At 35.7% G+C, this 15,762-nt stretch overlaps 2 protein-coding genes across 3 annotated transcripts; both read left to right on the top strand.

The window, feature by feature from the left end:
- Positions 1-981: 981 nt before the first annotated feature.
- Positions 982-7,553, top strand: LOC306992948 (B-cell receptor CD22-like). 2 transcript variants are annotated; one of them, XM_079602296.1, is made up of 6 exons: positions 982-1,169; positions 1,345-1,662; positions 1,801-2,064; positions 6,255-6,345; positions 6,570-6,627; positions 6,925-7,553. In XM_079602296.1, exons 1-6 carry the CDS (start codon positions 1,055-1,057, stop codon positions 7,195-7,197), a joined length of 1,119 nt encoding a protein of 372 aa, XP_079458422.1. In that variant the 5' UTR covers positions 982-1,054; the 3' UTR covers positions 7,198-7,553. The 2 variants fall into 2 exon arrangements, with proteins under 2 accessions (XP_079458422.1, XP_079458421.1); XM_079602295.1 differs by having other exon boundaries at positions 6,237-6,345.
- Positions 7,554-9,492: 1,939 nt separating this feature from the next.
- On the top strand, positions 9,493-12,685 carry LOC306992645 (myelin-associated glycoprotein). Its single transcript, XM_079601774.1, has 6 exons — positions 9,493-9,879; positions 10,642-10,959; positions 11,046-11,309; positions 11,390-11,483; positions 11,595-11,637; positions 12,330-12,685. Exons 1-6 carry the CDS (start codon positions 9,510-9,512, stop codon positions 12,552-12,554), a joined length of 1,314 nt encoding a protein of 437 aa, XP_079457900.1. The 5' UTR covers positions 9,493-9,509; the 3' UTR covers positions 12,555-12,685.
- Positions 12,686-15,762: the final 3,077 nt, after the last annotated feature.

Below are 15,762 nucleotides of genomic sequence, written 5' to 3'. Positions count from 1 at the left end.
AGTTCATCATTAACTAATAACTAAGTGACTTGAATAACTGAACGTTATTAAGATATTAATCATAGGAGAGTCTGCAGTGACTATTAACTCTCTGTAAATCTCTTTAGTTAAACACAGTAATAACACACAAGCTGAAAGTACAATTCATTGATTACAGTTTTGGACAGAGTAAAAACTATTTGTTGTGGGTTTTTTGGCACACAAGTATATTTAGGTTATTTCCTGTTTGTGTCAGAGCTCCAGTGATGTCTGTGTTCCGGATCATGTCCTTCATCATCATCATCATCATCAGCTCTGTGTTTCTACACACTCACGCAGGTTGGTCATATTACACTCAATTATTTTTTTATTTTTTTAAATGATCACATTCAGCAGAACCACCGCTGATATGATACACAAGAGGAAAAATAGTGTGTAAGCATGTGATTGGCAAAGGACAAGAACATTTATCGAGCAAAGACTCTTACTGTAAAGCTATCATATGACTGCAGAAACTTATATAGAGCACAAGTCATATATGTCATAATTAGTTTATGGTGTTGTTTTGTCCTTTTTGGAGGTCGACTTTCCTATGTCAGTGTACACTTTTGTTGTATGCATGAGCAGAATGAAAAAAAACTTTAAGAAAAATAGTCATCCAGGTTTTGAGAACATGAGGATTTGTAACTAAGAGGGTGAGCATTTCAAATTTTATTTTTTTGGGTGAGCTGTCCCTTTATGTCCTTTACCTCTCTAATATTTAAATGATAATGCTCTAATGTATTTTTATGTTTCAGCTGATAATAATAGCTATGCAGTGATGCCTCAGACAGTAACAGCTCTGACAGGCTCTTGTGTGCAGATTCCTTGTACATTCAACATCTCCAATTTTGAGGACAAACGTGACAAGGCAGAATCTATTAATGGGATCTGGCTGAAAAAGAAATCACAGTTTCATCATAGAGACAGTTTCATAGCTTTTAATAGCAGCAAAAACATCATTAATGGATTTAGTGACATACAGGTGACTGGAAATCTCAGTGAGAGGAACTGCACAACTGTCTTCTATAACATCATGATGAATCATTCAGATTTCTACTACTTCAGACTGGAAATGAAGCCAGTGTTCAAAGGAACATTCAACCCCGATAAAGACGGTTCAAGAAAGACTGTGTTTATCACTGTCAAAGGTAAACGTCATCTCCACTGTCTTTAACATACAGGTTCTTATGCTTTCCTTCACTTGTAAGTCACTTGATAAATTTAATAAATGAATGCATTTAAATGTAAATATTATTTACATAATTAACTAACATCACTAAGAAAGGCTTCTTAATGATGAGCTACAATCATTTATTTCTGTAGATTCACCACAACCTCCTGAACTTAAACCCACTGATCTGAAAGCAGTGATGGAGAACACAACAGTCAGTCTGAGCTGCTCTGCTGAAGCCCCCTGCCCCAAACACCCTCCTACAATATCCTGGACTTACATCCCTGAATCTGCCCACATTACAACACAGTTACAGGAGAAACCTGATAAAACCCTGTCAGTGTTTTCAAACATGACCTTCAAAGCTTCATACATGGATCACAGAAAGAACATCTCCTGCACTGCTACATATCCAAGAATAACATCTAATGACTCAACTGTGGAGACCACCGTGATGCTGCGAGTCCTGTGTAAGAGATTAGACTGCTTACTTTCTTTAACATAGCCCTGTGCTTAAATGCACAATTTGGTGTTTAGCTTCCTAGAAATGTCTAATGCACCGGTGTTTTACTGATTTTCCTATTTATATGCTTGTGTTTCTGTCAAAGTTCCCCCAAAAGAAACTCGCATCACCATCGATCCGTCTGCTTCAGTCTCTGTTAACACTAATGTGACTTTGACCTGCAAAAGCAAAGCCAGTCCATCAAGCGAAATGAACTACACCTGGTACAAACGCGGACAAGAGATGCCAAAAGCTCAGGGAAAGCAGATTACCTTCAATGTAACTCAAAATAATGCAAGATGGTTTTCCTGCACTGCACAGAATAAACATGGAAAACAGTCATCAGCAGAGATCCAGCTCACAGTTGAAGGTGAGTTTACACAGTCTAAATCAAGTCAAGTCATCTTCATTTATATAGTAGATTGTACTGTAGATTGTTTCAAAGCGGCTTTACAGTGATAAACGGATACTTTAAGGCAACAGAGATTGTTTTGGCTTTATATGGGTTCTTGAATAAAGATGTTTTCCAGCTAAAGTTAGTTTTGATTGATTCACTTCTGTCGCAACGATCATTAGTTATTAAATTAGAGGCCGCTACACCGCTCTCTCTACACAGACTTTAAACGCGAACCTTTGAGAAACGCTGATGGCGCTCACGTGCGCATCAATAATTAATTCTATAGTTATGTGCATTTGAATATATGTGCGCAGGTTTGTAATTCCCTACAAACCAAGCCTTAACAAACTACTTGTCTGGTTTTACAGTTTTTTACGATCGCTATGACAGTTTTTTCAATACATTTAACAAGTTTCCTAAACTCTTAACACGGTTAGCATCCGTCTTTGTAGGCTATACAATTAACACATTTCTTGTTGCTTTGACACAAAATGCATATAGTTAACACATATTTAAAATGCTTTAACTTCTTTTACACACAAGCTCAACCAATACCAAAACAATGTAATTTTACTGCCAAATTTACAAATGCTTTCACACTGTATGTCAGAACAGATAACATCATGTTCTAAACATAACTCATAGGCTAAAGTCAAAGTGAACAGCTGTTCATATTGTGAATTGAAATATTCCATTGCTACTGAGAAACAGCTTATTGAAGTTATGCAAATATATAAATTACAGCTGATTCCCATCTAGGAAGCACACTCAGGTGTTGAGGTTCTTTCAATCGCATGACCATGTTATAAAAGAGGACTCTTTGGGCTGATCTTGTGTGGAAGAGGAACAATATAAAAGAGAGAGAGAAAGAAAGAAAGAGAGAGAGAGAGAGAGAGAGAGAGAGAGAGAGAGAGAGAGAGAGAGAGAGAGAAAGAAAGAAAGAAAGAAAGAAATAGAGTATCACTCCCTCGAGGAAATACAGTTTTTTACAACCGCTATGACAGTTTTTTCAATACATTTAACAAGTTTCCTAAACTCTTAACACGGTTAGCACAACATCCGTCTTTGTAGGCTATACAAGTAACACATTTCTTGTTGCTTTGACACAAAATGCATACAGTTAACACAAATTTAAAATGCTTGAACTTCTTTTACACACAAGCTCAACCAAGACCAAAACTATGTAATTTTACTGCCAAATTTACAAATGCTTTCACACTGTATGTCAGAACAGATAACATCATGTTCTAAACATAACTTAAAGGCTAAAGTCAAAGTGAACAGCTGTTCATATTGTGAATTGAAACACAAATATATTCCCTGTATTTTATTCCATTGCTACTGAGAAAGTTTTTCAAATATATAAATTACAGCTGATATCCAAGGAATTACAGTTGAGTTTACAGTAAACGACACCTGGTTACTGATGGATTTACAGTTTTTTACAATCGCTATGACAGTTTTTTCAATACATTTAACAAGTTTCCTAAACTCTTAACACAGTTAGCACAACATCTGTCTTTGTAGGCTATACAATTAACACATTTCTTGTTGCTTTGACACAAAATGCATATAGTTAACACAAATTTAAAATGCTTGAACTTCTTTTACACACAAGCTCAACCAAGACCAAAACTATGTAATTTTACAGTCAAATTTACAAATGCTTTCACACTGTATGTCAGAACAGATAACATCATGTTCTAAACATAACTTATATAGGCTAAAGTCAAAGTGAAAAGCTGATCATATTGTGAATTGAAACACAAATATATGCCCTGTATTGTATTCCATTGCTACTGAGAAACAGCTTATTGAAGTTATGCAAATATATAAATTACAGCTGATTCCAAAGCACACTCAGGTGTTGAGGTTCTTTCAATCGCATGATCAAATGTTCTAAAAGAGGACTCTTTGGGCTGATCGTGTGTGGAAAAGGAACAATATAGAGCAACACAAAGAAAGAAAGAAAGAAAGAAAGAAAGAAAGAAAGAAAGAAAGAAAGAAAGAAAGAAAGAAAGAAAGAAAGAAAGAAAGAAAGAAAGAAAGAAAGAAAGAAAGAAAGAAAGAAAGAAAGAAAGAAAGAAAGAAAGAAAGAAAGAAATGCCTGCACGAGGGAGAGGAAGGCAAGTACCAGGACAAGGGAGAGGAGTGGGGCAAGTACCAGGACAAGGGAGAGGAGTGGGGCAAGTACCAGGACAAGGGAGAGGAGTGGGGCAAGTACCAGGACAAGGGAGAGGTCTTGCGGTAATGTCCTTTTGCAAATAAAGTCTTTACTGCAGGAATTCTGTCTCTGTGTCTTTTTCTTTTTTTCTTTTTTTTCATAAACTGTACATAAAGTTACTCTGAGATGGTCATTCATTTTTTTGTATTGAATTTCTGCAGCAAAGGAAACAAAATGCATGCATTTACTAAACTCAACAAAACAAAAATGTAGAGAGGCTTCAAAAGAAACTACAGTGCAAAACACAAATATATGATCAATACAATATACTGTCTATTGTATAAGGGCAGACCTGACACACAGCATAATGCAGTTTCTGTAATTTCAGCTGATGTTAGTGTTTTTTTTTTGTCATTGTGTTATGATTGACTAAATGTTCCTGTTGGAAGAGAACATGTGTTAGTGTTTTGAATAATTATTTGATTTTGAAACATGTTTGCAGTGTTTTGTTAGACATAGTGTATTGTGTTAGTGTATTATTGTATTTTGAAAATTAGTTTTGGAGTTTAGTTTACAATGTGTGATTTTGAGCATGAAATTAACCGTTTTGCCAATTGTGTGTTTTAGGTGTGTTGGTGCGTTAAGAGTTTAGGAAAATTGTTAAATGTATTGAAAAAACTGTCATAGCGATCGTAAAAAACTGTATTGCTTTGTCATCCTTTTCTCCGTCATCACATTCACCGTCAATGAAATCCACCGTCAAACTCGCTGGCTGCATATAACCAAGAGGGAATAAGTTCACTTGAAAATACCCGGTTCAAAACACAAAAATGAAAAACATCTTCTTTAACGTTACTTCTCTACTCAAACCACGAGTAACTCTTGTAATAAACACGCGGAGAATAACTTAAAACTTAATAACTCGTTAACATCAACACTCAATATTCATGAATAGATGAAACAAATAACAAAAAAAAAACATGTTAAAATAACAGAAATAATATGTATGGCAGTTATAGAGAGAAAGAAAGAAAGAAAGAAAGAAAGAAAGAAAGAAAGAAAGAAAGAAAGAAAGAAAGAAAGAAAGAAAGAAAGAAAGAAAGAAAGAAAGAAAGAAAGAAAGAAAGAAAGAAAGAAAATGCCTGCACGAGGGAGAGGAAGATGAGTACCAGAACAAGGGAGAGGTATCTTGCAGTAATATCCTTTTGCAAATAAAGTTTTTTCTGCAGGAATTCTGTCTCTGACTTCTTTTTTTTCATAAACTGTACATAAAGCTACTCTGAGATGGTCATTAATTTTTTGTATTGAATTTCTGCAGCAAAAGAAACAAAATGCATGCATTTACTAAACCCAACAAAACAAAAACGTAGAGAGGCTTCAAAAGAAACTACAGTGCAAAACACATCTATGATCAACTCAATATACTGTCTTTTGTATAAGGGCAGACCTGACACACAGCATAATGCAGTTTCTGTAATTTCAGCTGATGTTAGTGTTATTTTTTTTGTCATTGTGTTATGTACTAAATGTTCCTGTTGGAAGAGACATGTGTTAGTGTTTTGAATAATTATTTGATTTTGAAACATGTTTGCAGTGTTTTGTTAGATATGTGTATTGTGTTAGTGTATTACTGTATTTTGAAAATTAGTTTTGGAGTTTAGTTTACAATGTTTGATTTTGAGCATGAAATTAACCGTTTTGCCAATTGTGTGTTTTAGGTGTGTTGGTGCGATAAGAGTTTAGGAAAATTGTTAAATGTATTGAAAAAACTGTCATAGCGATCATAAAAAAATGTAAAATTTTGATACAGAATTGTATCACTTCGGGGTAGATACGCGAAAGATAGAGGTAGATAAAGGTAGATTATCCCGACAGCGCTTTCATCTGGTAAAGGGATCCTTCTAAATGTAAAGGACAAGGTCATTAACAGATTTAAGGCAATGAAGATCAGTTGAAATACAACATTCTGGTTGAATTACAGGTGTTTCACATCCTATAGGCCAAGATGGACACTTTATGCCTCTGATTGCTGGTTGTGTGGGAGGAATTGTGGCAGTGCTCACGCTCTCTGCTCTTGGGTTTTGTGCAAGGTAAATTTTGTAACACTTTCAGTTACTTAATCAGTTACTTGTCATTTTGAAAGAGCCAGAGTAAGATGTACTCAGCGTTGTGCTTGTGTTAGTTTAAGCCTCATTCAATGTTATGAGAGTTGATAGTGTTTGACTTCATACAGTGATCAGATCAGGTATTAAATCACTTCAGTCATGCACAGTCAAGTCAAGTTTTTAGTTTAATTATTAATTTGCTCTCACAGGACCAGGACAAAGACACACAGGGGAGACATTGTTGGAGACCACAATTCATTGCATCAGGTTTGGGAACTTCCTCAAACACCACTGAACAACAACCACAAAACTATTTTTATAGATCATGGTCATTGCTATAAAGCAGATGCTCTCAATTGTTGTCCTTCACATTTTGTATGCCTCTCAATAATAACTTTATAACACATATCTAATAGAACTAAATTATATTTCTTTTCAAATTAAATCGTATAGTTCAGTCATGAAACTCTAGATGGTGCAAGTCCTTTACGAGCAATTTCTAGCAAACACATCATGAAATGCTGATATATATACACACCAAAAAAAAATTGTTTTAATTTTTAGGCACAGGACGAAACTATTGACAGGAATTCCATATATGATGATGTCCACACCCTAACCACCCAGGACAACAAGATCTCTGATGATTATAGTGTGTGTGAGCGTAAGCCTGAGTTCACGACTGAGACCGACCACAATACAAGAAAAGACCAAACCGAAGAAGACAACTATGAAAAAGGTTCAGATGTAGTATATGCTCAGGTCCACATGATATACAAAAAACCAAAAGCCATCAGTGTTGTGCCTGAGGACATTTATGCTCAGGTGAAAAAATAATTGTTTACATCCCACAGCAAAAAAAAGACAAATGTTTTATTTCTGTATGCTTATATATTGCTAGGCTATGTGTTCTCATGTGAACAAATATATTCCTCTTTTAGCTTTATATGTTCTGATGAATAGAAGTATTTCATTAAAAACAATGAGTGACTGCATTTCTCTCTATTTTCATTGTTTGTTTGGATGTTTGTTGGGGGGGTATTCATTTCTAGTCTCATATAGTATGTTCTGTTGTTGTATTTCTTTAAAGAAATTATACTTCCTAGTAGGTTCCTAGTAGAGATGTCGCTATATAGGCCTATTTTAGGAGGGCTTTGTTTTTTTTAACTGTTAATGTCCTATTAGTTAAATCAGTCAGTACTCATAGTTAATTCTAGAAAATGCATAACGGCCTAGTACAATTGGTTATAGTTAACATCAAGACTAAAATCTCATTATTTAATATTGTTTTAAGTATTATTATTACTTTTTATTAATATTCATAATCAGAAGTATTATGTAGCCTATCTGTTTTATACTTTTTATAATCAATTTTACATTGTAAGATTTTGTGATTGGCTAGTCTGCATGAATGGGGGTGAGAGAGTGTGTTGGGGAAGAGAGACTGAAAGTATATGCAATGTTTTCCACCAAGCATAGCATAGGATATACATTCCATTGTTAATGGGAACCGCATGTTTCTCTGGTAATGTATGTGTTTCTGTGGTGATGTAGTTTTTTCCCCCTTTATCAGTAGTATAAAGACTGAGCCCTTTTGTTTGAAAAGCAGGAAGAGATGGCAAGGATGCAGAATGAAGACCTCTGTTTGTCTATAGTCACTTCCTCCTATGTCTTATAATATGATCAAATAAATATGAGAGATCTCTTGGCAAAATCACTGGTGTCTGTTTCCATGAAATTAATTAACAAGAGGAAAGCAAGATTTTTAAATCTACAATAGGCTACTTCTGTGGCTTAAGACTGCTAGCTAAAAATAAACTAAAAAGAGGAAAATCATCTTACTGGAGAAATCATACAGATGTCAGCTATATGTGAATTTTGGGTAAGTTAGAACAGAGAGAGTAAGTTTTCACTACTTTAGACTTTAGTCATGATTAAAAATGTGTTATTCAGTATGTTTATGCAAGTCTACATGTGACATGTACAGTGTAAAATATTTTGCAAGCTAGCTAACGTCGTGAGCATGTAGAACTTCGTTACCCTAAAAGTGCATGAAAAGTGCATTTTACAAAAATCTTTTACAAAGGCTTAGCCCCCTATATTTCCTGTTTGATGACATTACATTGGGGTGTTTTGCAATGTCACGTCATGAAACATGTTAAAAGGCTGTTGACACAACTAGAACAGTTTTAGGCACTTCTGCTTCTTATAAGCAAAAAGACTTTTCTGAGGTAAGACTTTTTACAGATTTGAATCTTTTACCTTTCTTTCTATCGCACACAATACATTTTGATGTCTTATGCGAGCTATAACTTGACCCCCAACATGTTAATCTATTTCACAGACAGCTCACACATTATCTGTAAATAACAGAAACAGCGAGAGCTGAGTTGCTATTAGTGGTGAGAGTTCTGGGTGAGTTTTACTGAATCAAGAAACTGTTCCAGGAATTAATCTAAAAAAAAATTGTTTTTGACAATGAGGAAATCATTTGGTATAATCTCATGCATTTATGAAGTGAAGTGAATGAAAATCATTTATGTTTGTCTGTAGTTCAAATGTATCACTTTTGCTCATGTAACCAAATGCAGTCAGGCTGATGGAGTCAGATCAAATACATGGTAATAAATTGTAATTTTGATGTTATGACATAGGCTACATTTTTTTTTTCAAAATGAACATTTAGTGGATGAATAAAATAAGTAAACAATCAATACAACAGAATACATGTAGGCTATCTGTGTGAGTGTAGTAGTGAAAATATAGCAACTCATTGTTCTATATCATCAATCTAACAAATATAGAGCAGTGAAGTTATTAAATGTTCATGATGTATTTTATGTTGTATGTGTGAGGAAGTGTACTGTGATGGTGTTGTGGACAAATTTGTTACTATTTTTAAGTCCAACCTCATCCTCACCACAAACCCTGATGGCAGGAATCCAGATCACTTCCTTCATTTTCATCAGCTCTGTGTTGATACATACTTGCTCAGGTTGGTAGATCTTTGTTGTCATTTTGAGTGAGGATGATTATTATCATAATGTGCATTGATAGAAATTTAAACCCAAATGCTAGCTCATTCCTTCACATCTCTAGCTTGACTCATGTGTTTTTATGTTTCAGCTGATTATAATAGCTATGCAGTGATGCCTCAGACAGTAACAGCTCTGACAGGCTCTTGTGTGCAGATTCCTTGTACATTCAACATCTCCAATTTTGAGGAAACACGTGACAAGGCAAAATCTGTTAATGGGATCTGGCTGAAAAATAAATCACAGTTTCATCATGGAGACAGTTTCATAGCTTTTAATAGCAGCAAAAACATCATTAATGGATTTAGTGACATACAGATGACTGGAAATCTCAGTGAGAGGAACTGCACAACTGTCTTCTATAACATCATGATGAATCATTCAGATGTCTACTACTTCAGACTGGAAATGGAGCCAGCGTTCAAAGCAACATTCAACCCCGATAAAGACGGTTCAAGAAAGACTGTGTTGATCACTGTCAAAGGTAAACTTCATCTCCACTGAACAGACAATCTACATACCAGAGTGAAATTCATCAAACTTTGAACTTTGAGAAGATTTACTATTTCTGACATGAAAATAACAGTTAATCACATAATTGGTAGCTGGTATATAATGATACTAAATAAATATTTACACTTTACGATGTGCACAAAAAAACTATGACATATTCTGAAACTATATCTTTAGTGTATCAGTCTTATGGATGTAGTATTAATAACCTAGCCCACACATAATTAATGTAGATAGAAGATTCTCACTGCATTCCGAAATTGCATATTGTCTGAGGTACTATATTTGAATTTGAATTTACTTTTCAACTGTTAAAACTCTATATTCCATATAGTATGAATATGGGTATATATGCCCGCGGCCTCACAGGATAGTAAACAGAAACTCTTAGGAAGTAGTAGGTCATTCATGGAATTATTGCCTATTGTTTTTTGCATATTATATAGTAGCAGTTGTATAGACACGGCAACTGTTTTAAATATTGGCGGCAGAACAAATTTCTGATCATATTTAACTATCTGTATCATGTAAGAATGGCTTTACGAACAGAAAAACAAAAATGCATTCTGCTCATATTTCATGAATGGGGCCAAGTGACCACCAAAAAACAACATAAAATTTGTGAAATCTGCTAAACACAAAATGTACTACACCAAACCACAAGTGTGAAACCCCCACTCTCTAACATGCATTGCATGTAATCCTTAATGATGTCTACAATAATTTACCCTAGATTCACCACAACCTCCTGAACTTAAACGCACTGATCTGAAAGCAGTGATGGAGGAAACAACAGTCAGTCTGAGCTGCTCTGCTGAAGCCCCCTGCCCCAAACACCCTCCTACAATATCCTGGACTAACATCCCTGAATCTGCCCACATTACAACACAGTTACAGGAGAAACCTGATAAAACCCTGTCAGTGTTTTCAAACATGACCTTCAAAGCTTCATACATGGATCACAAAAAGAACATCTCCTGCACTGCTACATATCCAAGAAAAACATCTAATGACTCAACTGTGGAGACCACCGTGACGCTGCGAGTCCTGTGTAAGAGATTAGATGTCAATGTTATCATTTAAAATTGTGAATGATATTAACTTTGTTCACTTACTCTGCTTGTTTTTCCATCAAAGTTCCTCCAAAAGAAACTCACATCACCATCGATCCGTCTGCTTCAGTCTCTGTTAACACTAATGTGACTTTGACCTGCAAGAGCAAAGCTAGTCCATCAGGAGAAATGAACTACACCTGGTACAAACGTGGACAAGAGATGCCAATAGCTCAGGGAAAGAAGATTAGTTTCATCGTAACTCATAATAATACAGGATCGTACTTCTGTATTGCAGAAAATAAACATGGAAAACAGTCATCAGCAGAGATCCAGCTCCCAGTTGAAGGTAAATGAAGCATTGGCTTCAGATGTACTGGATTTATGAATACTGTTTAAAACACAATGAGTAACTCTGTTGTATTTTAGGAGAGAATGGATTCTCTCGTCACGTGATATATGGTTGTACAGGAGGACTTTTGGCTTTTGTTCTGTTGTCTGCAGTATTATTTTACTGTATGAGGTAAATGTATAATAATAGAAATATATATATATATATATATATATGTATATAAATTAAGCTAATTAATTAATTAATTACTTGATTATTTCTTCTTCTTTTTTTTTACAACAGAATAAAGACATCAAGTCAGGCCGGTGTCATAGGAAGAGATCAGGTGGGTTTTTTTTATAAGAGTCCTACTAAAAGACATTGAACAGATAATAACCAAGACATTAACACCAGGTTTCGTACATTTTAAACAAAATATGGTCAGTTGTTTTGTCCACAACAAAAATGTTCCAAACGAATCACCACAGAATTAAACTAGAGCAGAAATCAGTTTAGCGAATGATTCAGTCTCGATCCTGAATGAGTCTGTGGCTGCATCCGGAATCGCATACTCTCTTGAGTATAGGTTATTATTTTAAATAAGTAATTACTTCATGGTCGCTAAAAAGTATGTTCTACATTAATTTGATGTGTTTAGTATGAATGTAATCCGGATGTACATTCGCCATGCTGTCATCATCATGTGACCATTAAACTGTTATGCTGACTCAGAAGTCTGTCCGAAATCATTTTCATAAGATACCTTCTTGCGCAAACGCTGTCTGCAGAGTCATTGCCTATTAAGGCAGCGAGGCAACATGTCAGCTTGCCTAAGTTTTCGGATGCAGCCTATATGAATGATTAAGTTGAGTGAATGAATCAATGATTCACTCATTACGACACCTATTGTTGTACCAATGTAATCTGATTATATCTCATTATATGATCATTATATGATCTCCTCAAACAACACTTAATTTACAGCAGAATGAAAGTGACTTCAAAAATAATGATTTTAAAATGACTTATTTTCCTCAGGCTACGGATAAAAACAGTGACATGGTGGCTATCTATGCTAACAGTTCCATTGCGATCAGCAAGAAAAGTGAAAAGAAAGAAACTGATGATCTCCACTATGGAGAGATTGACTTCTCCAAACTCCAGACGGCCGACATGACAAGGGAACACTCAAACAGTGGCCCACAGACAGAGTATGCTGAGATTCAACTGACAGGGAGAAACAACAAGAATCAAAAGTGTTGAGCAAATGGACAAACAAATGTAACATGGCCTAAGTAGTGAAATAATACACCAGACCCTAGTATTTAAAAGGAATATAATTTGTATAATATGAAATGCTCTTATTGGGCACCTATGATAATATGTATGCTGGTTACTTATATTATATAAAATATAAATATTAAATATTAAAATAATTCAAAAAAAATGTGTATCTTGTTAAACTAGGGCACCGTGATTTTTTGCCATGTTCCTGGATCATCATATTTTGTTGACCCTGGAACAACATTCCTGTCTGAAAATGTAGTCTTAACCCTATCCCTACCCTTAAAACTAACCCTATAACTTATCCCTAAAATCAGAGGGAAATGATGAGTGAATAACACATATGTAAAAGAACCTAACCCAGTTGTATAGCCTAAACTTGACATAAACTGTGAACGTGTCCCTCAAATCTGATTGGAATGTTGTATATACACTCACATTCACACACACACACACACACACACACACACACACACACACACACACACACACACACACACACACACACACACACACACACACACACACACACACACACACACACACACACACACACACACACACACACACACACACACACACACACACACACACACACACACACACACACGCACACACACACACACACTCACACACTCACACACACACACACGTGTATATGTTGTGTACTTTTTGTGTCCATAAATGTGTAATAAATGGTTGAGAATGTTTGAGAAATTAATCATCATATTTTGGAGGCTACACTCTTTTCAGATTACTGTCAATTTATTTAAATTGCATTCAAATCAGAACACAATAACAAATATCCTCCTGATGCAATGTTAAAATCTCATCCAAGCAACTCATTGAGATGGTGGGTAGTGCTAGATCATATCTCAGCCTTTACAAACTTTAAAAGTTGTTGCACGATGAGGAAATATTTGGACACTTCTGCTTTAAGTTCAGTAAAAACACTTCTCAGATTCTGAAGCAACTACATTTGACTGTTTTCTTTCTCACTCACTATTTTTATATTATTATTCACTATATTCTTATAATTAACAGCTCATTTATTTAAAGCTCATAGCAAATCTGGGTTACACTTTATTAGTCCACTTTAGACATTCTACTAACTATAAGTAACTTTTCAACTACATGTCAACTAACTCTCATTAGAGTATTAGTAGGCTATAGTAGACAGTCAGTATAATATATGTTGGGGGACCAACAAAACAAAGTGTTAGCAGATATTAGGCAGACAGTCTACTAATCCTCTAATGACAGTTAGTTGACATGTAGTTGCAAAGTTACTAGTAGAATGTCTAAAGTGGACTATCGAAATAAAGTGTAACCAAAATCTATACTGTGAGGTTTTTGTGGATTTATGGTGTGAGGAGATTAGTTAAAACTGATTTTTCACTATTTAAATCATAGCAAGTTTTATTACAATACAATATACTGTACAATAACAGACAACTGTTCTTGACACAAATTCATATAATTGTAGTCAATGTTATCATTTTTAACTAAATAGTGCAAATAATACCTGCAAATAAAGAACAAATAAATATGTTCCAGGCCATGTCCATTGATTTGCCCAAGAGCTCAGAGAAAGTAACCAAAACCATACCCATGAGACGTTTCGGGTTACAAATATATCCGGTTCCTTGAGAAGGGGAACGAGATTCACTATGAGGAACCGTACATGACGTCACTACTGGTGTGACTGTGAGTATAACAGGGTGCCTGTAGCACGTCACTCGACTCGAGTCTGAAGCTTTGCTCTTTTCCCAGTTGACCTGGTCCCTGTGTGCACACAATACATCTAAGGCCCTGTTTACACTTGGTATAAAGATGTGTTTTGGTTGATCGGATCACAAGTGACGAAGCCAAATGCAGGTGTAAATGGGGTCTAACGTTTTGAGCTTATCCACTTCCAGAGGTAGTCGAAAACGCATTAAACTGGATTGCTTTTGTAAAGTAAATGCTCACGTGGTTGAATGCGTTCGAACAGCTACAAACTTCCTACTCTCCACCTACTGAACTAATGCATAAACATTATGGGAAGCGCGCTAGACAAACGGGATTTCAACTCTGTCGACTGAAGACCCAAGTTTTGTCTGAAGACGGAAAACGTATCAAGCACAATGTTTTCTCACCATTCCAGATTTGTAACGTGGTCTTGCGGCTGTCAGAGCAGAAAGTGAGCTGGGACCGAGATGGGTCTTGTGCATGTTCCCCACTTGGGTCCCACCTAGTACCAAGTGCAATCCTACATTAAATTTATCTGGGCAATCAATATGGGGCCATTATGAAACCTGCGGACAACCCTACATGGGGCCCATTTTTCAGCCCATTTCAGACCCATATGGGCCCCACATACAAATGCTGGCTGCCTGTTCATATGTAGATTCCACAAGCTTACCCTTCAAAGAAATCAGGACAGAAGTGGTCGAATGTGGACAAAAGAAACGGATTAAAGCACCAGGTGTAAATGGGAATGTGTCTCCCTCGTCTACTTGATCCGATCAACCAAAACGCATCTTAAACTGTTGTTGTTGTTGTTGTTTATTCCCTCCTTGTTTTGCTAGTATAAAAAATACATCTTATAAAATGGATAATTCCGGTATTTGATGCTTACTGGTCAATAACAGTGTTTTGTTTATGAAGTTTTATTAGTCAAGTCAAGTCACCTTTATTTATATAGCGCTTTTTACAATACAGATTGTATCAAAGCAGCTTCACAGTGATAACATGAAAATAATACAACAAGTTTGTTTCTAGAAGAAAATTGCGTCATCGTCCACCTGAAGTAAAGCAGATCAATAATATTGTTGAATATTAAATGTCCCCACTCCCCAACTAAGCAAGCCAAAAGCCAAGGCAACAGTGGCAAGGAACCCAAACTCCATCAGTTGATAGAATGGAGAAAAAAACACCTTGGGAGAAGCCAGGCTCAGTCGGGGGACAGTTCTCCTCTGGCCAACGCACGAACAGTGCATGATTATGATTCAGGCAACATTACAGGTCAGAAGTCAGATTGGATCAGAACATTCACAATATTTATCCAGTTCCATCTGGCTGACAAAAAATTTACAAATTTCAGGAGGAGGATAATTAAGCTAATTAACACAAGGGGAGCACATTCAGTAATCAACTTAATTAACAAGATAAGATGTATACACAGCAGACTTACTTCAGTTCCTTG

The sequence above is a fragment of the Phoxinus phoxinus genome (genome assembly GCF_949152265.1).
Source record: "Phoxinus phoxinus genome assembly, chromosome: 24".
Lineage (NCBI taxonomy): Eukaryota > Metazoa > Chordata > Actinopteri > Cypriniformes > Leuciscidae > Phoxinus > Phoxinus phoxinus.
This window is presented reverse-complemented; position numbering and strand designations above follow the sequence as displayed.

Excerpts from the sequence above, each read along its gene's own strand:
- LOC306992948 (XM_079602295.1), top strand. The coding sequence starts at position 1,055 with ATGATGAATCATTCAGATTTCTACTACTTCAGACTGGAAATGAAGCCA. Across the intron at positions 1,170-1,344 it reads TGTGTTTATCACTGTCAAAG|ATTCACCACAACCTCCTGAA; the intron begins GTAAACGTCATC and ends TTATTTCTGTAG. Across the intron at positions 1,663-1,800 it reads CGTGATGCTGCGAGTCCTGT|TTCCCCCAAAAGAAACTCGC; the intron begins GTAAGAGATTAG and ends TTTCTGTCAAAG.
- LOC306992645 (XM_079601774.1), top strand. The coding sequence starts at position 9,510 with ATGCCTCAGACAGTAACAGCTCTGACAGGCTCTTGTGTGCAGATTCCT. Across the intron at positions 9,880-10,641 it reads TGTGTTGATCACTGTCAAAG|ATTCACCACAACCTCCTGAA; the intron begins GTAAACTTCATC and ends AATTTACCCTAG. Across the intron at positions 11,638-12,329 it reads GTGTCATAGGAAGAGATCAG|GCTACGGATAAAAACAGTGA; the intron begins GTGGGTTTTTTT and ends TATTTTCCTCAG.